Source organism: Quercus suber, unplaced genomic scaffold (assembly GCF_002906115.3).
Source record: "Quercus suber isolate HL8 unplaced genomic scaffold, Cork oak 2.0 scaffold_994, whole genome shotgun sequence".
Classification (NCBI taxonomy): Eukaryota; Viridiplantae; Streptophyta; class Magnoliopsida; order Fagales; family Fagaceae; genus Quercus; species Quercus suber.
Window position 1 is genome coordinate 66,705 of NW_027070409.1, and position 26,452 is coordinate 93,156.

Genomic DNA, 26,452 nt, shown 5'->3' on the forward strand with positions numbered 1-26,452 from the left:
AGAATATCATAATGCCACCGGGTGTAATAGATGACATACAAAATTAGTCGCGCATTTGTTTTGATGTAGATGACTTGGGGATCATATTGTGATTGAAGCCAATTAGGGCCGTTGTCATTCAACCACCGCTCTAGTGTTTTAAAGATAACCATAGCGAAAACTGAAAAGAATATATAAAAAAAATCAACGATAGAGGCAGCAGAGGATTTAGGGTTTTCGCTTATGCTTATGCTTAGGTTAGGACACTGCAATTGTACAAGAAAAATGCTATGTTAACAACATTTGGTTTTTGTTTTATATATGTTTTCGGAAAATTAATAACTGGCCTATTATTATTATCACTAGCCAATATCCCACACGATGCGCTGTGCATTTTGATAAATTTTATAAGAAATTATTTTTGACTCATTGATTCATGAAGACTATTATTGTTAGTTACACTTAATCTATGGGGTTTTCTACTAAAACTAAATTCAAACTAAATACATTGTGGGGAAAATTCCTCTAATTCATGCAACCAAGAAATGTCACCAGATCATAGTGAAATTGTTACCTACAAACCTGTTGATTCCTAGGTGTCTTTCTTGTATTATTTATGTTTTATATATCAATTAGCTATAAAAACTTCTAGAATTTCATGATACAACAATAGAAAAAAATAATGTCATAGTGATGCAATAATATCACAATTTAACCTCCAAATTTTAATTGAACTAAAAGTAATCAAAAATAGATCCTTACCAAGTATACACATCATACAAAAAACCAAAAATATAAATTGGCACATAATATGAAAAAATAAGCCTAAATAAATTACAATGCTACATAAGTAAAACCGTATACGTAAAATTTAAACAAAATATTTAAGACAAACGTAATATTTTGAAAATTAACATACCTCTCAGAAACAAAAACAAATATATTGTGAGAAAATTATGGAAGTTTAATTTTTATGTCCAATTGAAATGGAGATTTATACTAGACAAATGTGGAGACAAATAATATTTGCCCAATGCATTGAATTCAACTTTTGCAATTTTGCATTAAAGTTAGTCTTATGCAAAAAATTGAAAAGTTTTTTTGATTCCTACATTTCCCATGAATTTTTAGATTCATCCGTATCAATTCAAAGTATGTAAAGTTATTAATGTATACAAATTCTTTGAATTTTATTCCTACATTTCCCATGACTTTTTAAATCCATCTCTATCAATTCAAAGCATGTAAAGTTATAAATGTATACAAATTCTTTGAATTTTATTAATACATTAAAATAAATGCATTTGCCATTATTTAATAGTTTGACATATAAGCTAAATTTAGATGAGGTGGAAGCCTAAATGAGGAGGATGTTATACAATGTGCCACTTTGCAAAAACTCATACTTTTCCACGTGGGGTCTCTGCTTTTATATATATATTGATGATATTGAATTGATGTGGAGACAAATAATATTTGCCCAATTCATTGAATTCGACTCTTGTAATTCTGCATTGAAGTTAGTCTTATGCAGAAAATTGAAAAGTTTTTTTGATTCCTACCTTATCCATAACTTTTTAGATCTATCCGTATCAATTCAAAGCATGTAAAGTTATAAATTTATACAAATTCTTTGAATTTTATTTTTACATTTCTCATGACTTTTTAAATCCATCCATATCAATTCAAAGCATGGAAAGTTATAAATGTATACAAATTCTTTAAATTTTATTAATACATTGAAATAAATGGAGTTGCCATTACTTAATAGTTTGACATAAATGCTAAATTTAGATGAGATGAAAGCTTAAATGAGAAAGATGTCATACAATGTGCCACTTGGCAAAATATCGTGCTTTTCCATATGAGATCTCTGCTTTTATATATATATGTGGGGCCTGTTAGTTAAAAAGGTATAGTGATCCTCAGAAGTGGACTCGGGGCCCAATGGCCCAATCCGAGGACACTTAGTTATCCGAGGACAGCCTAAAAAATTTTATTCTTACCAAATGGGTAATATAGGAGGAACGAGTAGATATTATATACAGCGGCATAACACACGTCCGAGGACACTAAAGTCCGAGGTGAATGCAACTTTCATGTTAGTGGAGAGACTCCGCCCAGTTGTATCTGAACTGGAAATTGGATATAGCTTAAGGAGGCGTCGGGGAAGATAGCAAATATCTTCTAAGGCCATCACCTCCACATTAAATGCTTTCCAGCTAACAGTCTGGCCGCATTAATGTGGAGGTGATACCTGAACAGTAACTAAGCAGCTTTATGGCCACTAAGCTGAAGGTTCCGGTAGGTACTGGATGGGACAGAAAGACTAAATGAGGAGGATGTTATACAATGTGCCACTTTGCAAAAACTCATACTTTTTCACGTGGTCTCTGCTTTTATATATATATATATATATATATATATATTGATGATATTGAATTGATGTGGAGACAAATAATATTTGTCCAATTCATTGAATTCGACTCTTGTAATTCTGCATTGAAGTTAGTCTTATGCAAAAAATTGAAAAGTTTTTTTGATTCCTACCTTATCCATAACTTTTTAGATCTATCCGTATCAATTCAAAGCATGTAAAGTTATAAATTTATACAAATTCTTTGAATTTTATTTTTACATTTCTCATGACTTTTTAAATCCATCCATATCAATTCAAAGCATGGAAAGTTATAAATGTATACAAATTCTTTAAATTTTATTAATATAGTGAAATAAATGGAGTTGCCATTACTTAATAGTTTGACATAAATGCTAAATTTAGATGAGATGAAAGCTTAAATGAGAAAGATGTCATACAATGTGCCACTTGGCAAAATATCGTGCTTTCCCACATGAGATCTCTGTTTATATATATATATATATATATATATTATTGATTGATTGCTTGATTGATGTGGAGATAAATAACATTTGCCCTATTCATTGAATTCAACTCTTGCAATTTGCATTGAAATTAGTCTTATGTAGAAAATTGAAAAGTTTTTTTGATATCTACCTTTCCCATGACATTTTAAATCCATCCATATCAATTCAAAGCATGTAAAGTTTTAAATGTATACAAATTCTTTGAATTTTATTACTACATTTCCCATGACTTTTTAAATTTATCCGTATCAATTCAAAACATGTAAAGTTATAAATGTATACAAATTCTTTGAATTTTATTAATACAATGAAATAAATGCATTTGTCATTGCTTAATAGGTTGACATAAATGCTAGATTTAGATGAGGTGAAAGCCAAAATGAGAAAGATGTTATACAATGTGCCACTTGGCATAACCTCATGCTTTCTCACATGAGATCTTTATATATATATATATATATTGATATTGATTACTATTTTTAATGGAATAACTGACCTATGACTGAACAAACCAAACCAAAACGACCAAGCTTATTGACTTTCTCTAGGTGCAACTGCTCAAGGCATTCTTAGGGGAAAAGTTTTTTTTTTTAATCTTCGAAGGGAAATTCTAAAAGTTATATTATTATTATAAAGAATATGTTAATTTTCTAAAGGGAATTTTTAAAAGTATCTGTTTTAAGGCATCCTTAGGTCACGTTTGGTAGCAATTTTTTCCCCTCAGTTTTCTATTTTCAAGAACAAAAAACTCGTTTGGTTACTCACAGAAAGCAGAATACAAAAACTTAAGGTCCGTTCGGTACGTGTGTTTAAACAACAATTTTCAATTTTTTTGAAAATACGTGTGAATGAAAAAGTATGTAAAAATACATGTAATGTTGTTTAAAAATTGAAAACACATGTTTAAGCCCATGTACTGAGGGCAGTTTCCAATTTTCTGTTTTTTAAGGCTTAAAAAAACACAGAGGAAACATCTCTACTGCTTTTTTTTAATGAAGTAGGGCAATAGTTCGAACTGTGACGTGATACCAAAAATGTATTTTTATCTAAAATATTTTTTCTCCTTCTCTATACCTAAAATAATTCTTCCCTCTCTTTCCCATACACAAATCTTGTTTATGCGCACTCCCTCACAAATCACAATCCTATTTATATTTGATTTTTTTATTGCAATTTTAACTTCACGATCAAACAAAACAATATATCTATTATTTAGAATACTTTTATCCTAGCGCGACAAATGAGGTGCTATTGCTATCTGTTAATTTCAAGTTAAAACAAATGGTTTCTTTTGAATAAAAAAAATCTCCTTCATTTTGGTTTTAGAGCATTCTCATCAAAGATGCTAAATGCTCTGATATGCTATTTTTATAACTCCAAGCACAAAAAAAGTGCTCCATCAAAGAAGGCAAATGCTAAATTTTTTGACACCCAGCTACAGTATGCTACTAGAGATAGCAATGCACTATAGCTGAATGTCAAACCCAAATATTATATTTTTATCTCCACACGTGCCCTCTCTCTTTCTCACATGCAATTTTCATCTTTCTCTCTTCTGGTTCTCCCTCAACCTATGCCTCATCAGTCATCACACTACCTCTTTCTTTTTTTTCTTTTTTTTCTTTTTTAGTTCTCCCTCAACCCAAGCTCTTCTTTTCTCTCTATGGCCAAACCCAAAAACCCAAGCTTGAGTCAGTGTCAAACCCAAGCTCTTCTTTTCTCTCTAGGGTGGGTTTTGGTTGTGGTTCTATGGTGGGTTCAGATTGGGGTGAGTTTGATTTTATTTTGGGTCTTGATTTGGTTTTGGGATTGTGTTTTATTTTTATAGTACGAAGGAGGAAAGGGAAAGGAAAGTGAAGCAGCAGCCATATAAGAAGATGACAAAGGGAGGGAAGTGGTGTCCGTGTTTGTGGGAACGAAGAGGTGGAACCAGAGCTTGATTTGCAGAAGAAAAATGTGTGGTTGTTTTCGTGTGTGTGGGTGTGCTCAAGAAAGTTGAAGAAGGGATGAACCTTTTTTTTTTTTTTTAATAATAATTTTGGTAGTTGGGGGTTAAGGCTGTGGTTGGTGGTGGTGGCTATGGTTATGGTTGTGGGCAGTGTTGACAGTGGTAGTGGGTTTGTTGGTAGTGAAAGAGATGAGAATGAGAATAAAAAATAAAATAAAAAATAATATTTTAATGAAGTTGTAAAAAATAGAAAATCTTTAGGCTCCGCTTGGGAGTTCATAAGGGAAAGGAATGAAATGATCATAAAGGAATGGAAAAGAATGGAATGAAATTAAGTAACCTTAATTGGATGTTTTAAAATGAAGGAATGGAAAGGAATTAAAATGAATAAAATATAAGTAATCTTGTTTGGGAGCAGCATGGAAGGAATGGAATGGAATCATTTTATGACAATATTACTATTAGACTCTTATTTTGAAACAAAGAGTTGAATATATAGGGGTATTTTGGGAGTTTTAATAAAAAAATCATTAAATCTAATTTCATTCCCTCTCATTTTTCCCAATTTTGGGGGGAATAAAAATTTGAGATTTTAAAGGAATAGAGAGGAATGAATGTTCCCTCCTACCCATCCATTCCCTCCCACTTAGGCTCCGCTTGAGAGTACATAAGGGAATGGAATGGAATGAAATAAGACGATCATAAGGGAATGGAAAGGAATGAAATGGAATGAAATGTATTTAAGTAAGGGAAATGAATGCAATGGAATGGAATTAAGCAACCTTGATTAGATGTTTTAAAACAAAAGATTTTTTTTTTTTTTTGAGATAAACGATAGAAGTATATATTATTAACTAAGAAAACAAAACAGTATTACAGGGAGTTTTTTGTCATCTACTCGTGGCCACCTACATTCCAACCCCAAGTGTATTACATTTCTCCCTACCCCACGTAGTGGTCTACTATACTGACACTAACAAGACCGCCAAGCTTCTTATGGTACAACATCAATGGTGTTCTGGGATGCCGCAAGACGTTGATAGTCCTCTAGAATTCCAGTGGCTTGATCCATGATAGACCTTGGTTGGACCTGCACCTTCTCGAAGTAGTATTTGTTCCGAGCATTCCAGATTGCCCATGTCGTTGTGGCCCATCTCTCCAGCTCTATCTTTGTTAGCTTACCCTTCAACATTTGAAACAGTTGGAAGAAGTCCTGCACCTGGTTGCTACATTTCTGCACCCTTCCTTTTGATATTGCCCACATATTCCGTGCTAATGGACATTCCCATAGTAAGTGCGATGTCGATTCCGGCTGTTGACAGCATATGTCGCTTCTCGGCTCCACCTTCACCCTTCGGCTATGTAGATTCTCCTTAGTAGGGAGAATGTTTGAACACGCTCTCCAAATAAAGTTCTTGACTTTCGGTGGCACCTTTAAAGTCCAAATCGTCTTCCACACCTTGCCATCTATCCGTGCATTTGAGTGTTCAGCTCCATCGTGATGCAACAGTCTAAGAGCAACTTGGTACGCATCTTTCACTGAGAAACTCCTTGCCCTATTTTCCTTCCACTCTAACTCGTCCCTTCTATGTAGAGCATTCAAGGGTATGGCCAAAATCTCACATCGGGTACTGGGTGCAAATAATTCATGCACCTTCTGTCTGTTCCACTGGCCCGTGTTCTTATCAATAAGCTCGCTGACAAGCATATTTGACTGTTCTTCCCCAGTAAAAACCGGCTTGTGTGTCAGCCAATTATCCATTGCCACTCTAATTTTTTTACCGTCCCCCACCTTCCATTGTGACCCCGCCCTTATAATGTCTCTTGCAGCCAGTAGGCTACGCCAAACATAGGAAGGATTGTGTCCCACCTCCGCCTCCAAAAACGAGCAATTTGGAAAGTACCTTGCTTTGTAGACCCGATAGAAAAGGGAGTGAGTGTGATGTATCAACCGCCACGCTTGTTTTGCTAGCAAAGCCATGTTGAAAGCTTGGATGTCTCTAAACCCCATTCCTCCCTTTACTTTTGGGGAGCATAATTTTTTCCAATTGATCCAATGTATCTTTTTCTCCTCCTTAAAACAAAAGAATGGAAATGAATAAAAATGAATGGAATGTAAGTAATCTCGTTTGAGAGCAACATGGAGGGAATGGAATTGAATCATTTTATAACAATATTACTATTAGGCCCCTATTTTAAAATAAATGGTTAATTATATAGGGGTATTTTGGGAGTTTTAGTAAAAAAAACATTAAATCTAATTCCATTCCCTCCCATTCCTCCCAATTTCGGGGGAATGAAAATTTGAGGTTTTAAGGGAATAGAGAGGAATGAGTGTTCCCTCTTACCCATTCCATTCCCTCCCACTTAAACTCCCAAACAAGGGAATGGACTTTCCATTCCCTTCATTAAAACTCCCAAACAAGAGAAGGGAAGAATATTCTAAAATTATTCTTTTTATTCCTTTCCATTCTATTCTATTCCCTCCTCCCAAGCGAAGCCTTAAACTCTCAAACAAGGGGAATGGACTTTCCATTCCCTCTATTAAAACTCTCAAACAAGGGAATAAAAGAATATTCTAAAATGATTTTTTTCATTTCTTTCCATTACATTTCATTCTATTCCCTCTTCCCAAGCGGAGCCTTAATGTTGGGTGTATTGTAAAGTGAGTTGTTAAAATTGATAAAGTAGGTTTTTGAAATGCTAAATGCTAATTTTTTTGAAATCTTTGGTGAGAATGCTTTTAGTCTCTCCCACTTAAACTACTTTTTAATTTTTATATAATCACCTCTTCTATGCTACCATATTATGGCTGGCCTTTTTTTTTTTTTTTTTTTTTTTTGGGATAGATATGGGAAACCATTGATTTGAAACAAATACACTAATATAAATACTAAATAAGATTAAGAATAGGAGTGAATAATGAATAAACAAAGATTATTCTTCTATAGCAGACCATTGGTTTGAAACAAATCAATAATCACACTTCTCAAAAAAAAAAAAAAATACAAATATTAAATAAGATTAAAGATCAGAATGAGTAGACAAAGAGTAGTGCTACAGATATTAAAAGTTTTACTATATTAAACTTAGATATATCAACATTTGTAGAAAGACAATTCAAATATTCAATGATAAGGTAGTTAAAGTCTCAAAATAATATTCAATGCTACATCAGTGTATACTTGTAATACTTTTAACATTTTTCATAGATAAATGTTGCAAATATTTACCCCAAAAAAAAAAACTATTTTGAACTTTTTTAAAAAAAAAATAGTTACCAAACAAATTTTTCTGTTTTTGTTTTCGAAAATTGCTTTTCCTTTTCAACTAATCAAACATGTTTTTTACTTTGAAAACATAAAAAAATAAAAAAAAAATACTCATTTTTTAAAAGCAAGTTTTTTAAAAATAGAAAACAAAAACAGTTACCAAACATTATCTTAAATTTTTTAATGAAAAGGGAAATTATAATTTTTTAGAGAGATGCTACGTCTACAACAATTTTATAATATTTTTATAACAAATCACAGGTGGTTAATTGTTATTGGTTCAAATTTAAAACTAACATTAAGATTACTTTTTTACCCCAACAATAACAATCAGTAACAACCTACCACTTAAGATTTGTTATAAAAATGTTGTAGACATATCATTTCTCAATTTTTTATCAATTAGAGGGGAATTTCTAAATATGTTTGGGCATTTTTAAAATTTTATAACTCTTCAAAAGGAAATTCAAGCATGTATTAAGCTGTTTTGGAATTTGTTAATTGTCAAAAGAGAAATTTTGGGAGCATGTATGATGTACCACCAAAATGGGAGGTGGGAAAATTTTGGAACCAATGAGAACCTTTTTCCAGTCTTATTAGAGAGGGTTTTAGAAACATGTTAAGAAAATTTGTGGAATTTTGTAACTGTTTGAAGAGAAATTCAAATTGATTTTTTTAGCCAAGAGACCTTCCTGATGAAAGATTTTTGTTTTAGGGTTTGATCTTTTGATCATGAGGACTTTATTAACGAAAATTTTCTAGTTTGAACTTGGATTTTCTACTATGGTAAGATTTTGGAAGGCAAAAAGCCTAACCAAGTTGGTATGTACAACCAAAATTTTTCTTAACATGCATGTGGAATTCTTTTCCTTAAGGATGAATGCTGAATGCTAAGCACATGCAGAACAATTTTTTTATTTTCTTGTGAAATCCTATAGATGATTCAGTCATGTGTTCCTTGAAAGATTCAACCTATGAACATGCAGGAATTTTCTTGGACACATGTAGGATTATTTTTCTGGAAAGATATATGCCATACACATGAGGAATTTGAATATAATGATCATAACATACATGATAAAACTAAAAATAAGCTAATTTTGTGCTAAATTTACTCTACTCTACTCTCCCTCCCTCTATCTCAATCCAAACGAACCATAAGACTGAGGAATTTTTAGGCCACCTCTATGTTTTGCTTGGGCTTGCAATTTTTTTCCTGATTTTCAGGCCCAAGTATCACTCTAATATATATAGAGTACTGTATTAATTTGGTTTATATAGAGTTACTACGCAAAAAAATATGTTCATTTAAATTTAGATTCTAAGTAAAACTCACCATCAGTTTGGATAGAACAACCGAACACCAATAAAATCTTGAATAAATTTCTTTAAACAGAATCTAAGTATTTGTAACTTATTGTCGAATTTGAGTTCTGATTGGTGTACCAATAGCTTGGGTTACAGTCACCTCTCTTTTGGGCTGGAATGCAAATTTTCACTAGAATTGTGGCTAGGCATCAATTATTATAGTCATGCCAATTTGTGCCGTAAACATGTGAAATTGTGGGTTCAAGATGCACCAAATATCTTTGTAACTTCTTAATTAAAAAAATTTTGGAGTTACTTTCAATAGCACGGCCTATTTAATCAGTTGATTTTTTGGAGGGATTGAGACATGTCCCTTATACGTTAACTATACTTTATTCTTTAACAAATATACAGAAGTTTTTGTTTATCAAAAAAAAAATATACAGAAGTTTCCATTGGAAACAAAAAAATATAGGCATCATAAAATTGAGACATTATAGAACTTTAGCCCCCAGACATGAGGTTTATCTCTCATGCCCAAAGAACACCAACATTAATTATTAGCAGTTTTAACAATATAGCAAGCAGCAATGACACATCAACCGTCACTAAATATCAGAGAGAACTCACTAGAAAGTTTTTTTTTTTTTTTGATAAAAAGACTAGTAACTTTATTAAGATGAAGATAAATTCAATACCCTCTGCACTTCATTAAATACCAGCATATGTAACTATAGGACTATTTTTTCATTTTTTTTTTATTTCCCTTTGGAGTGAGTATAACCATGGGGCTTCAATTGACCACAATATATATATATATATATATTTATATGTGGGACTTCAAGAGATCTTGCAGCTCACTTCTTTACGAATTTCAACATGTCGCCCATAAGATGTAAAGAACCATTTACAAGGACCTGATGAATCAATTTAAACAATATTAGAAGACAGCCAAATGAATGGAGCGAGATCATTCTTTACAAAGATGCTATAGACCATAAGAACAAAATGCAAAGACAAACAGGGAACTCGTAGATGAAACAGAACAGCATTACAACAGTCATGCTTTTACTCATTGAAAGGTGGGCTTGCAAGTTTTAGCAATTTACTCAATGCAGGTGTTACAAATTGATGCAAGTTGATCCCATGATTAAATTAATCAGGCCGTAGGTATGGGACTTCAAGAGATCTTGCAGCTCACTTCTTTACGAATTTCAACATGTCGCCCATAAGATGTAAAGAACCATTTACAAGGACCTGATGAATCAATTTAAACAATATTAGAAGACAGCCAAATGAATGGAGCGAGATCATTCTTTACAAAGATGCTATAGACCATAAGAACAAAATGCAAAGACAAACAGGGAACTCGTAGATGAAACAGAACAGCATTACAACAGTCATGCTTTTACTCATTGAAAGGTGGGCTTGCAAGTTTTAGCAATTTACTCAATGCAGGTGTTACAAATTGATGCAAGTTGATCCCATGATTAAATTAATCAGGCCGTAGGTTGAGTAAATAATTAAATTTATCTAATCATGGTTTTCAATTGGGAATTGAATACACTGCCCATTCAAGTAACTTTTTAAATTTCACAAGAACTCAAAGCAATTCTGTCAAACTCTTCGGTATCAGGTTGCAGGAAATATATATATTTCCAAATTTGCAAGTATAATTTGAAAAGTTGTTTGGTGTACAAGCTTTTACCGGCATAAATAGCAATCTGCACTAGTTATACATATGACCTTTCTTTTTCTATGTCCTTTTCTATGTCCAACTTCTTACGTAGAATTTCTTTTGAGTTGGTTAGCTTAAGAGTACTGTTGGCTTGTCTTTCCATTCTTTCTATCATTTCTTTTACTATTCCCTTTTTTTACATTCCTTTTTCTTTGTCTTTATCAATTATGTCTACGTTGTCTTGCACTATTTCAATACGACCATTGTCTATGTCTAGGTTGTCTTACACTATTTCAATATAATCATTGTCTTTCTTTTCCGTAAAAGTTGTCTTTTAAGTCTTTCAAGTCATGATTCTTGTTGTCTTTCTCATCCTTACTACATCTTGTTTGCCTTTTTATTATGTCTGTTTCTTTGTGCATAGAATTATCTTCTTTGCTTTCTATACGTGGTGTTCTTTCCATTACTATGCCATCTTTCTTATTACTCTTTTGTGTTTCTATGTCATTTTTTTGTTGCATTATTTCTATAGCATAACTTTCTTTCTTTTCTGTCAAAGTAATTTTTAGTGTCTTCAAATCTTCTTTCTTTTTCAAATTCTTTCTTATTGTCTTTATATGTTATAGCTATAGGTCTTTCGGTTGCTTTTAGTTTTTTATCATCTTTTCTACTATTATTTATATGCTAGTTTTCTATTGCACTATTCTTTTCATCATGCCAATTGTCTGTCATGGTTTTTACTAAAGGTGATAATACACATGAGAAATTTGAATATAATGATCATAACATACATTATAGAACTAAGCCTGATGAATTTTTAGGCCACCTCTGTGTTTTGCTTGGGCTTGCAATTTTTTTACTGATTTTCAGGCACAAGTATCACTCTAATATAGTAACATATAGAAAGTACTGTATTAATTTGGTTTATATAGAGTTACTACGCAAAAAAATATGTTCATTTAAATTTAGATTCTAAGTAAAACTCACCATCAGTTTGGATAGAACAACCCAACACCAATCAAATCTTGAATAAATTTCTTTAAACAGAATCTAAGTATTTGTAGCTTATTGTCGAATTTGAGTTCTGATTGGTGTACCAATAGCTTAGGTTACAGTCAAATCTTAGCCTCTCTTTTGGGCTGGAATGCAAATTTTCACTAGAATTGTGGCTAGGCATCAATTATTATAGCCATGCCAATTTGTGCCGTAAACATGTGAAATTGTGGGTTCAAGATGCACCAAATATCTTTGTAACTTATTAATTAAAAAAAATTTGGAGTTACTTTCAATAGCACGGCCAATTTAATCAGTTGATTTTTTGGAGGGATTGAGACATGTCCCTTATACGTTAACTATACTTTATTCTATAACAAATAGACAAGTTTCCATTGGAAACAGAAAATATAGGCATCATAAAATTGAGACATTATAGAACTTTAGTGCCCAGACATAGGGTTTATCTCTCATACCCAAAGAACACCGACATTAATAATTAGCAGTTTTAACAATATAGCAGGCAGCAATGACACATCAACAGTCACTAAATATCAGAGAAAACTCACTAGAAAGTTAAGATGACTCAACTCTTCTACCCTCTTCACATCATTAAATACCAGCATATGTAACTATAGGACTATTTATATATATGTATGGGACTTCAAGAGGCCCTGCAGCTCACTTCTTTACGAATTTCAACATGTCACCCATAAGATGTAAAGAACCAGTTACAAGGACCTGATGAATCAATTTAAACAATATTAGAAGACAGCCAAATGAATGGAGCAAGATCATTCTTTACAAAGATGCTATATGACCATAAAGAACAAAATGCAAAGACAAGCAGGGAACTCGTAGATGAAACAGAACAGCATTACAACAGTCATGCTTTTACTCATTGAAAGGTGGGCTTGCAAGTTTTAGCAATTTACTCAATGCAGGTGTTGCAAATTGATGCAAGTTGATCCCATGATTAAATTAATCAGGCCGTAGGTCGAGTAAATAATTAAATTTGTCTAATCATGGTTTTCAACTGTGCATTGAATACACTGTCCATTCAAGTTACTTTTTAAATTTCACAAGCACTCAAAACAATTCTGTCAAACTCTTCGGTATCAGGTTGCAGGAAATATATATATTTCCAAATTTGCAAGTATAATTTGAAAAGTTGTTTGGTGTACAAGCTTTTACCAGCATAAATAGCAATCTGCACTAGTTATACATATGACCCATCCATAACTGTGACAATAGTAAGGAACTAACTTCGACCATATTTTCAAATGAGGAAAAATGTGTGTCAACAGGTAATATAACATCAAATATGCAATATTCTCCAACAAGATGAGGTATTACCTGAAAACTAATAGATTGATATTGTTTTACACCGTCCCTAAGCCATTTGATAGCTAAAGGGAGAGAAGAAAACACCATACTATTCTCACAACTTTTAGTGCTCAGTTCTGAATCATCTTTTACTTCTTCACAAACACCATCTGTGCTTTTGGCATCACCTCCTACTAAGTCAAAAACAAAGCAAACTAAGCAAATCAAGATGTCTTAATTATACTTTATGTATGATAAACACACCAAAATGAGCAAGGAACTTCATCCCAAAAAATCTAACTGTAATTCTCAAAATAAGCTGGGAGTTGTTAACCAAGTCTACCAGATAGAAGATGATAGAGGGTATGTGTGAGAGTGTATGTGTGGGAAAAAACAATAAAAATAAATAGTGATTGCCTCACATCAAAGACATGCAGTAAGTTTTTGAGAACTTCATATTAGGCAATCCAATAATGACAACTTCCATACATTCCTGAGGATGAGTTAATCCAAACATTTGAGGTGATATATTAATTGATTAATTTTTCTTTAAAAAAAAACAAAAAACTTGAAAGAAGGTGTTGAGGCTACACAACCAGTAATATAAGAATATTTCATATGTATTAAGTCAATACCTTTGTTACCCTGCATGAGGCTCTCCCATTCTCTTTGAAGAGTGAACTGCCATGATAAATCAACTTGAGAATCAGTGGGTGGCAAAGCATGGGAACCAAACTTGAAAAATGCAGTCATATTTGGTACAAAGAGTGCCTTCTTGAAATGGACACCTAAAATTTCAACCAAAATATTCATTATTACCACGAAATGAAATTGTATTACAATAAAAAAATTCTTGATAAATCCAATTGACATCTAAAGAAAATTTTAATTTCAGCACTTTTGTCCTTGTTTGTGGTTTCCAAGCATTCAATATTCTGCAAAAATTGGATGGTTCTGATCATTATTATTCACTTTAAGATCACCTGGGAATATTTTACAGCTGATTTTACATCCCATGCACTTTAACCCTTTTAATACTTTATCATTATTAGGTGATTATGTTCTATAATAATTTTATATCTACAGATGGTTCTAAGGTTCTTGCTCTAGAACTCACCATGACTAGCACATGTTTTTATTAGGTGCAGAAGAAGCAGCTGAGGATCTCGCACTGACATAGAATTAAACAATAGTATCTGCAAGTACATCTCAAGAAGTTTAGCTATACACCTTACGTTCAGGGAGGCAAGGAAAAAGGAAGTTTACGTCAACATTAATTAGAAGGAATAAGGCAACAGAGCATCAAAGATCAAAACATTGACAAATTTATTGCTGTTATCTTAAAATAAAAAGGACAAATATAGACAAAATATTACTAATCTTTTATACACATTTGATTCCACCATGGAATTGCTTATCTGGGCTTGATTTCTGGAAATTAAATTCAAATTCAAACACATACTGAGAATTGGAAATGAGGCTCCTGTCCAAGCAACCAAATACAGCACAATTGCTTTTCAAGTGCAAAATATCAATTCTGAAATTTAGATACACTCAAAAAGTAATAATGTTTTGAAAACCACACTGCACAAAGAACCAAAAAAGTGAGACGTTCAGGGGGTAGAGGTCAACCACCTGCTTAGCTGGATTTTGAACTCAACCTGATTTTAAATTCTACTCTCCCACCTTTTCTTTTTTCTTTTTTTTGAGTACCAAATAATAGGAACTCAAAAGGGTTTAGAAGTTCAGTGCTTTACTTGTATAGTGTTCTTTCTGGATCTTTCATCAGGGGGCATCTGTACCAGTTCATGTGAAGCTCTAAAATTATCCTGTGGCTGGCTGTCTTCTTTAATGGCAATAGAAAACCATCTTGCACATATTTCCATGCTTTCAGAAGTATGGGCTCCATCCAAGTAGAACACTAGATCTCCAGGGCTCTCAATGTCAATATGTTGATCAGGGACTATCTGAGCCCGCCCTTGCAAATTGGCTGTTGTTAGACCTTTGATGAACGACTCTGGCAAAGAGCTCTATTCCATGAAATTTTTAAAAATAAGAATGTATCAATTGGTATAACAAATCATGGCATAAAGGAGAGCTCTTATGTGTAGAACTTACAGTTTGTTCCAGGTTAGTGATTTCAAGATGGCCAGTCCTATGAAGCCAAGTATAGCATAGTGCAACAGCAAGGCCTGCATTTTGATACTGATGCTCACCTTCAAGCCCAAGTTTTTGACCATTCAGCAAGTTAGCATCCAATGGTGGAGCCACTTCAAGATGTACCTGTAATTAACTTGTTTTTTTTCATAACATAAAGATATAACCTTTTATGTTCTTCCTGTTTGACACATTGCAGGTTAAATAACCTGCTTATTAAGGCAACAAAAACAGCTAGATTTGAATTGGTATAATGCACTTCCTCAACTTATTAAGACTCCTACGACACATTGAAGATGTTCTTTGAACAATGGTCAGACAACTTGATATGTTGGGAGGAAGCCCGGCCTTTTTAGATGGGCTTGGGCTTGCAATTTCTGGCTGATTTTCAGGCCCAACCATCATTCTAATATATATTTAAATTTGGTTTGTAGAGTTACAGATAGTGCTAAACTATGTTAATTTAAACTAATTAAAATCACCATAATTTTGGATAGAACAACCAAACACGAATCAAATCCTAATTAGATTTCTTTAAACAAATTCTAATTAAATTAGGCATGTTCTTTCTATAAAATTTCTAATTTGAATTTTTATTTTATCAATACTTACTAATATCTATCATATATACATATATATATATATATATTTTTTTTTTAAAGTTCTTCCTGTTTGACACATTGCAGGTTAAATAACCTGCTTATTAAGGCAACAAAAACAGCTAGATTTGAATTGGTATAATGCACTTCCTCAACTTATTAAGACTCCTACGAGACATTGAAGATGTTCTTTGAACAATGGTCAGACAACTTGATATGTTGGGAGGAAGCCCGGCCTTTTTAGATGGGCTTGGGCTTGCAATTTCTGGCTGATTTTCAGGCCCAACCATCATTCTAATATATATTTAAATTTGGTTTGTAGAGTTACAGATAGTGCTAAACTATGTTAATTTAAACTAATTAAAATCACCATAATTTTGGATAGAACAACCAAACACGAATCAAATCCTAATTAGATTTCTTTAAACAAATTCTAATTAAATTAGGCATGTTCTTTCTATAAAATTTCTAATTTGAATTTTTATTTTATCAATACTTACTAATATCTATCATATATACATATATATATATATATATTTTTTTTTTAACTATCCTAGGCATTGCACGGTTTAGCAACCTAGAGAAATTGATAAGGCCAGACTTAGGCTAGGTGAACTGAAAAGCCCAACCTAGATGGAAGTAACTAACACCCCACCAATAGCCCTAATCATTCTCAACTTCTAATCAGCCACACTCTCTCTCTCTCATGGTTTTAAGAGGGTGAGTACTTAATTTTATTTGGTACTGGACGTGACAGACAGAGGTGATGTGCAGTCATGACCAGGCCAATTAAGTCTCGAAGTATTGCAGCCATAGAGTTAGTATCGGATTTGAGTTCTGATTGGCGTACCAACATCTTGGGTTACAGTCAATTGTCTTGTCTTTTGGTTGGAATGCAAATTTTCTTGGTGATACTGGATTTTCAAAGTATACCAGCATACAAGGGAATTTCACTCATGTTTTATGTTCCAAAAACAAATACCCATAATTTTCATTATTATTGTGGCTAATCAATTGTTATAGTCAAGTCAAGTTCAGAGTCTTGCATATTCCAAATAATATGGGAAGAGAACTATGCAACTTACACCCAATTGAGAAGCCTTTTCTTGAAGAACACTCATTGCTTCATCAGGTTGAGACACAGTAAAAGCTGGAACCCCATGCTGCAACAAGGACAGACAAGTATAAAAAAGATCAGTAAAAGTGACTGGAATTGTGTTACAATTCCTGTTGGCATTTGCTTTAAGGAATTGTGGTTCTACAGAAAACCTTGAAGATGCCAGCCTTCTCCCCAGCAATTTGTCTCAGAGTATGTCCTGGTTAAAGAATCCAACAAAGAGAAGGAAACACTTATTCATATTAGACTGAATTACTCTTGAAGCACCGTAGTAGTTGACTATGACCTAACAATTTTACCTAAATAAATTTACAAATAATTTTTGTACAATCATGACATGTATAACAAGCATTTATTTGTTAAATTTTGACATAATCACCAATAAGGCTGAATCCATAAAATTCAGGTGCAAATTTTTTTTTCATCATTTACTATGCCATTGTTCAAGGTAAACAGCCTTTAAAGGCATTAGTTTGACATGCTTCCCAGTATCCTATTCTCACAAAACATGACAGCACATACAAATGCAGACACAAGGTTCTGGCCATTAAAGTCATTGGAAGAAAAATTAATAAAATCATATATAAACAGATCGTGTGTCATGTTTAAGGATATTTGTCATAGTTTTTACACCATGTCAAAGCAACCCTCACTAGCTGTACCACAGTGAATATAAAACTGAAGGAGCATGATAGAGAATCAGCAAATTTATATAAATCTGCATATTTCACAAATTGCTACATGAACATAAACCAGAAATGCAGCAAAAGGTCAAATTGTTTCCTAAATTTCAACTAGCAGTGCCCGTATTGCACATTAAAAGTCAATACAAAATGATGGCTCTATCTTAGAAAACTATATTAATATATCAGCTCACTCACTTACATTTACAATAGCTATGCATCAATTATTTACATGAATTACTAAGGTTATGGAATTAGAACACTAACCAAGAATCTCCACGTGATCATACCCAAGGGAACATATACCACACACAATAGGTGCCTGAACCTGAAATGTTAGAGCATTAATACTCAGGTTATTCCTGGGCATTAGCTTTGTAGAAAACTAATACTAAGCCCAATACAAAGGGTCAATAAAAAATTATATGTAACCTAAATAAAATCTTTCAATAATCTAATAGAAATTGAACAATGTAATAAATAACAATAATAAAAAGAACAATAAGTACTTTAGGTTATATAGCGAAAGCATCTCATGTAATACCAAGTTGTTATCAAAATCAAATATTATAATAGATTATTAGAATAAATTAAAATAAAAAAGTGAAAATTCATTTAGATATCTTAAAATTTTGGTACTTGACAGATTTCAAACTCCAGCTACCCCATTCCTCACCGTACTTCGCAGCTACTACATGCACCCACAAACATGTTTATTCCATCCCAAATATCCAAAACCATTTTCCCAAAACAACTTGGTTAAAAGTTTCTAAATTCTATTTTTAAAACAAAAATTATAGTATTATTCAAATAATTTAAAATAAATAATGAAACTTTTTTCAAATTCTAGAAACTGTTGGTAATGGAATTTTAATTGTAGAAGTGTTTTCAAACACCAAAGGCTCTTTTGTTGATTGGGATAAAAAGTATGTAAAATAAAGAGGCAAAAGGATTGTCATGTGGCAGAAGGAGGGGAAAATAATAATAATAATAATAATAATAATAATAATAATAATAGAAGGAGAGGGTATCTATTTGGCGCAACCACAGCTTGTAAGACACAACTTTTCTTGTATAGGATATGATGTCAACAATAGACCATGAACTAGCTGAATTTAACCAATAGATACCACAACAATTACACATACCAAATTTGTTGAATCTAACCTTCCACCTATCCCAACCTCCAAGATAACAACATCTACCTGAAAAGAAAATTATATTAAAGAGGATGTTTCTGATTCCACTTCTTTAATAGCAACAAAGTTCATGAACAGGAAAGATCTATGTGGGGAAAAGCCTGTGCAGAAAAGTTAGATACACATCAAACCTGCTCTGCTGTAAAAATCTTGAGTGCAAGTAAGGTAAAGAAGCAGAACAAAAAGGGCATCGGTAAATCCTCATTCGTATTTTCCTACACACAAACAAATATATAAACCACCAGGATTAATTTCATTATGCTAGCTCATTTTTCAAAAACCAAAAAAAAAAAAAAATCCTTTACTCAGAGATCAACAATGATATTTAAGCAAATAACATAGTTAACTTAAAATAAGAGTTAAGCTACTACTTCCCTCCTTCAAAACAGAAATTCATAACAATGGTATGAGAACAAGGAGTGGGTGAGGTTACTCTCACAACGGGTAGGTTCAACACATTTGGCCTTAATGCATGTAACATATGTACATGCATACATTCTTACATGTATATATAGGTACATATACATATATACATATCAGTACATGATGTGTAGTGATATTTCTCAGATAAATATTTATAGCGACAGTCAATCTGGTTTCAAGTTGATAAGGACAGATAACCTAAGCAAACCCAACAGGCACTCAAAACTAACTATTCTTTTCAAGTTGGTTACAGATTCTAATTAATTAAACAAGACCTTAACTCCTTGACTCCAATTGCTTGAACCAGGCATCACAGGTCCCCCCTTCTACCATTAAACTCTATTTAGCCCTACACTACACTCTAAAATTTCATTTTAACACCACGAGAACCCCCAGAGTCATATATATCACTCTGGAGTATACGGTTGGTTTACTAGTGTTATTATTATACGAACAGAGTGCACTAAAAAGAAAAGAGTTATGATATTCTATTCCTGTAACTTGTTTTGTCTATGTTAGAAACTTATATGCATATGCCACTTTGAATCATCTCAAAGCATTTTCTTATTACTCTGCCACAAAAACACTGCTGCAAGAATTTTTAAATTGCATGGCTAAACCAAAAGGTCATATTAACAAACCAAAAATGAATGATTTTTAATTTATGGCTGACCAGTTAGTGTTCTTATAAATTTCAGCAGCATCAACATCTGCTGAGATAGACTATTTGCATGACTCCATGATTTTGTGCTGCAAAAGACCTCTAAATTTATACAATCATTTATTCAAACGCTTCCTTGCATATTTAAGAAATTTGAAGATTAAGTCCTGCCGCTATTATTATTCTGTATATATTTCTACTCAAAAGAATCAGAAAAAGAGAGAGAATGAACATCTTTAATTTTAGATAAATCACTACCAAAGATCCACTCCATCTACGTAGGTATAACCCAAATTACATGTCCAAAAGCTACCAGAGTTCAGGGAAGAATTAAACAGCAAAATAAAATAAGGGCACAAGCATACCTTTAGTATATCATAACACCACCAGAAATGTGCTGAAAATTTATCTTCACAGATGTCTACACTGAAGCAGCCAACCGGAACTGATTATTAACCGTAGCACCTATCGTTATGATGCAAATGATTTTGCAAAATCGAAAATGAGAAAAGACACTAGGAGAAGAAAACCCAAAAAAAAAGTAATTTTTGTATTGGCAAGTCACATATGCACCCAATGACTTTTGACTTAAGGCTCAGTGCCAAGAGATCACAATAATCAGGAAGAACAAATAACAGAAGTAAGTGTACTTGGCGCTTCAGAAGACAAAACACGCTAGGACTTGCCCAAAAGATTTGCTGAAGGCATGAAAGTGTAACAATAGAGCAGAACCTATGACTAAAGAACAGGACAGGGTGAATCCAGAATCATTTGTTTTTTTTTTATTTAAGTTTAAACAGTTCATTGGATTTCTTTTCGCCAAAACAACAGGAAATCATGTAATACACTAAGCAAACAGAAACCAATGCTGTGTTCTTCTATGAGAATAAGAAATCAAAACACCAAACATATTTATGGATTAAAAATCTCACCCATCTATACGAAACCTTTCTCGGACATCAATGAGGTGTGGAGACGTGAAAAGTCCAGTGCGGAGGCCGCAGTTACGCAATATTGATTCTACAAAAGTGCATGTGGATCCCTTTTCAAGCCCCAAATAAAAAAGATTAATCAGTGTCTTACTACATATACAAACAAGTTTATTGAGTGTAGATTTATTCTTCACATAAATTTCTGTTACAAATTAGTACTAATTCTTCACATAATTTAGTACCTTCCCTTTGGTGCCAGCTACGTGGATAATCTTCATCTTTGAAATAGGCTCCTCCAAGTCCAGAATCTACAATGAAGTCATAACATATACAATTTGGACAAGAAAAAAAAAAGGGAAATGTCATATTTGCCAAATTCAGAAATTACCTTAATATAATCGAAGACGAACTCGAAGCGAGAACACTTGCTGCCCTTATCAGCAGGACTACGCAGCGTAATAAAAGAGGACAAGACATCCAATGCCTTTTCATACGAACTCACTGAACATCAACAACCACATAAAAAAAAAGTAATGGGTATGTTTTTTATATATTAACACAAACGCACATAATTTATTCAGATAAAAGACACAGAGAGACGATGGGAACTGGAAATTACCTTCCTCCATTGTGGTTTGACTATAAGACGAATTCAACGGAGAACGTTAACGGGTTATATATAGAGTGAGACGGAGAGGGTTCGTGAGCTGAGTTTTGATGGGATTGGGTTTTGGAATTTTGGAGGGAGTGGAGAAGCAAAAGTCGTTGGAATTGGGTTCGCTCTTCTGTTAGCGTGAACATGAATTAGATTCTGGTATTCTTGTGGATACTGATATGATCGAAATTGATTGATTCTAAAAAAAAAATTAGAAAAAATAACAAAAACTATTTAGGATTTATGTATTAACTTAAGAAAATGTTAATGTTAAATGTGTGGAATTTTTCGAATTATGTATCTGTAACGTCTCTAGGCATTTCTTTGCTGTGGGCCTGTGGCACAAAACCAAGTTCTTTCTTCTAAGGGTTTTCTTTTCTCTCTTCACTCTGCACTTTACAAAGGCACCAGAGGTCTATTTATAGGCAAAATATTACAGAAGTAATTTACATTCAGAGTACAATGAACTCCCAAAGAGGACGGTAGGGGTTGTCTTTCATGTTGACAATTGTCCCGGGAAGCAGAGGTCTCCCAGGTAGGGGCCCTGGCTGCATAGCTGTACTCATCTAAGTACACTTCTGAAAAGTAGATTTATGGAGACAAGGGTGCTCCGTCTGAAGACGTTTCTAGCATTTTTCCGTTTTTTTTAAGTGTTAAAAATGTCTAATCTCATTCATCTCTTCCTTAAAATCATTCTTTATCAATATCCGCATCTAGTTCATAGTTATGATAATAAGAATCATCATACCCTATAAGATGATTAGGCATGAGCGTTTTTCAATGATCTTCATGTGACCATTATTATTTACAGACTTTTATATCAATTAGTACTATTTCAGATAAGGTTCCCTTATTAAGGGATTCTGCCATTGTGTGAGCATGGTAACAACATACCTAAGAAGTGTCCATATGTGTGTGGAGAGTGTCATCTGGATTAGTTACCCAATGTATCTCTGTTAGGTGAAAGATTCTTTCTGCATGGATATCATTTTTGGAATTGAGTTTTGCAACCAAACAATCTGAGGTAATTTTACAACCAAATCTTGGGTGTTCTGCTTTAGGATACTTTAGGTGCGTTTGTATAGTGAGTTTCACGTCTGCGTTTCATGTTTTGGGGGTTTTCATTTTTTTTTTTTTTAACCAGCGCTTGGTGCACTGTTCATGTGACATGAACAGTAACCGAAATATATTTTTTTATTGTTTTCAGTTTTCAACAAAATAAACGGTATTCAAACGCACACTTTATCCATTCTCCTTCATGTGTATCATTTTTCAAAATTAGGTAATATTTCTTAGGCTCTCATTTTAAGATTCTGCGATGTGAATTTTTTCTTATAGGATGAAAATGTATTTTTCAATTAAGTAGTCACATGACTGAATCTTAAGAGAAAAACTTAAGGTACAGCATTTAAGGTATTGTATCTAAGTATATTTTTTAGTTAAAAGTCATTTCATTTTGTTCACATATTATATTTAAAATAATTAATTTTTGTCGCTTGTGTTTACAATAGCATCTTCCAGTGCAAATATGTTATTCTAATTTTCATTAAATATGTCCGGAGTCTTGAGATATTGCAATATTTCATGCACCAAAATTCTAATGATTTTATGAGGTTATTGTTTTTTTTTGCAAATGGGTATGTGAGAAGTGGGGGTCTTTTTCTTTCTTTCTTTTTTTGTTAAAAAAAAAAAAAAAAAATTATCGTTTTAGTTTGGAATTTACTTTGACAGATGAATAAATGTTTTCATAGAGGATGGAGTTTACTTCTAAACTTTTTTGGAATAACTTTTAAGATTCTGCGATGTGAATTTTTTTCTTATAGGATAAAAATGTATTTTTTAATTAAGTAATCACATGACTGAATTTTAAGAGAAGAACCTAAGGTATAACATCTAAGATAATGTACATAAGTATATTTTTTAGTTAAAAGTCATTTCATTTTGTTCGCATATTATATTTAAAATAATTAATTTTTGTCGCTTGAATTTACAATAGCATCTTCCAGTGCAAATATGTTATTCTAATTTTCGTTAAATATGTCTGGATCCTTGAGATATTGCAATATTTCATGCACCAAAATTCTAATGATTTTATGAGGTTTTTTTTTTTTTTTTTTTCATTTAAAAAAAAATATTATCGTTTTAGTTTGGAATTTACTTTGACAGATGAATAAATGTTTTGATAGAGGATGGAGTTTACTTCTAAACTTGTTTGGAATAATATTCTTCAAATTCACTTTGTGGTGATTCAAACTAGCATCTACTTGTACTTTAATTTACATAATCAATTCAATAAGTTGATTGGCTTGTTTAATTAATTTAATGAGTTATATAATGTAATATATGTGGATAGTTTAATGAGTTGTAACATAATAAGTTAAAAATAAATTCTCCTAAATTGGTTTGGATGAAAACTCGTTCATTTAATGTAAACTATAATATGAAGGAGAAAACCCTTTTTTTTTTTTTTTAAGAAAGATGAAGGAGAAAACCTGTTTCATACATTTTCATTCAAATACAACCCAATTTCTACCAAACTTGAAACCACCCTCAAATCAAATCACAAACACCTTACCTACACAACCTATGCCCTCCATTTCATCGACTCTACCCCCTTGTGAGAATGACTATATCCCCAACCCAATTCTAATCCATTACTTATTTCTAATATGTATTCAATTAGGTCATATTTGAATATGTATAAGACAACCCATTTCTCAAATACACATGAGGGTATAATAATGCAATTTATAAAGTCTACATGAAAGTAGAGTTGTAAATGAATTGAGTTGTTCACTGACAACTTAAGTTCAACTCAAAAACAAATTATTTATGTTCGTTTACTTTGCAAGCAAATAAAGCTCAAGCTTGGGTTTATGCTTGACTATTAATGAACCAAACTTTAATAACATTTTGTGAACAAGAACGTAACCATAAGGTGTAATTTTAAGTATATATAATAGGTTTTTTATATGTATACATGTGCATAAATATACTTGTATGGACTTGAAATTAGAATATAAATAAGTTTGTAAGATATCAAATTATTACTTGTAATTTATTGATAATATAAATATTCCATTTTGTAATAAAAATCACACATAACATTTAAAATTGCAAGGTTGATGAATCTAAATTTTTATATATTCACAAATGAAAACAATTCTTTCTAATTAATTCAAACAATATAATTTCAATTAAACTTTAGTTGTTTTTTTTTAAGAATAGATTCATAAAGGAGTAAGCAATTTTAGTTACTATATATTAAAAAGGAATAGGGCTTGCTTAAAATTATAGGTGGTTTAATTTTAAACAATGTTACACCACTAAATATATTTTATTCAATATGATTTTAGACAAATCTACCATTAGATTACTGTACGGCCCCCGCACCGGGGCCCATTTGGGCCTGGGATTCTGGCCTAGATGTATGGCCCATAAGACCAATCTTTTTCTACCTAGCGGCCCATCCCAAAGCCACACAAGCTGCGGGCCCAAACTTCGCCGCTTTGTCATTGTTATGAAGACCAACGTTCAAACGCCCCGTCCTCTACGTCCACGGTAGTTCCTCGGAATGCACCGCTGCCGAGGACACCTGCATGAGGGGAGAACCAAGTTCCAAGGCCACTCACACCACTCTCCACTCTCACCTAACCACCCACTTATGATCAACGACATTGGACCGTCGATTACACTAAACCCAGGCATAATCATAGCCTCTCCACCAAATTCAGGCTATAAATATGAGGAACAAAGGAACATGATGAGGTTGTCAAAGTTTCAGAGAGAGAAAGGGAGAAAGAGTGAGGGAGCAAGAGAGAAAGAAAAGGGGAGGGGGAGGATATAAAAAGAAGAGTGTTTCAGGTAGTGTAAAGGAGAAAAGTAATCTCATTGAGTCTTAGTGGGGGGAACGACCCGGAGTAGGAAATCCAAGCCCATTATACAAATAAGTTATCGGCCCAAGTGAGTCCCAGCCCAGTGGTCTCCTTTCGGTGCGCATAATTGGCGTTGTCTGTGGGAATCTCCTACAAAGCAGTGGTTCCGTTGAGACTCGTGCGCAAGAAAATGTCTGGAAGTAACGTCGAAAATGGCTCGGCAGGATCTTCCTGGGGATCCTTCTGGCAGGAACAGAGGCAGAAGATACGTGAAGATCGGGCTTACGAGCAATTGGAAGAACGGTCCGACCTAGGAGAAGGGTCATATCAAACACAGAGAACAGTGTCCAATGCTTCAGGGCGCAGGCAGTTTGATGAGAGGGAGCAAAAGAGAAAGAAAAGGGGAGGGGGAGGATATAAAAAGAAGAGTGTTTTAGGCAGTGTAAAGGAGAAAAGTGGTCTCATTGAGTTTTAGTGGGGGGAATGACCTGGAGTAGGAAATCCAAGCCCATTATACAAATAAGTTGTATACCTAAGTGAGTCCCAGTCTAGTGGTCTCGCTTTCGGTGCACATAATTGGCGTCGTCTGTGGGAATCTCCTACAAAGCAGTGGTTCCGCTGAGACTCATGGACAGGAAAATGTCTGGAAGTAATGCCAAAAGTGGCTCGGCAGGATCTTCCCGGGGATCCTCCTGGCGGGAACAGAGGCAGAAGAGACGCAAAGATCGGGCTTACGAGCAATTAGAAGAATGGTCCGGCCT

The 26,452-nt window shown here is 33.2% G+C and overlaps 1 protein-coding gene across 2 annotated transcripts; it reads right to left on the bottom strand.

The window, feature by feature from the left end:
* Positions 1-12,459: 12,459 nt before the first annotated feature.
* On the bottom strand, positions 12,460-22,292 carry LOC111995981 (folylpolyglutamate synthase). 2 transcript variants are annotated; one of them, XM_065768767.1, is made up of 16 exons: positions 21,781-22,292; positions 21,550-21,662; positions 21,404-21,469; positions 21,162-21,271; positions 20,595-20,655; positions 19,277-19,360; positions 19,095-19,151; positions 18,214-18,274; positions 17,416-17,462; positions 17,232-17,309; positions 15,509-15,673; positions 15,148-15,420; positions 14,508-14,586; positions 14,026-14,178; positions 13,421-13,584; positions 12,460-12,805 (listed from the first exon to the last, which is right to left on the bottom strand). In XM_065768767.1, exons 1-16 carry the CDS (start codon positions 21,788-21,790, stop codon positions 12,746-12,748), a joined length of 1,581 nt encoding a protein of 526 aa, XP_065624839.1. In that variant the 5' UTR covers positions 21,791-22,292; the 3' UTR covers positions 12,460-12,745. The 2 variants fall into 2 exon arrangements, with proteins under 2 accessions (XP_065624839.1, XP_065624840.1); XM_065768768.1 differs by having other exon boundaries at positions 13,421-13,581; positions 21,781-22,284.
* Between the last annotated feature and the right edge of the window lie 4,160 nt (positions 22,293-26,452).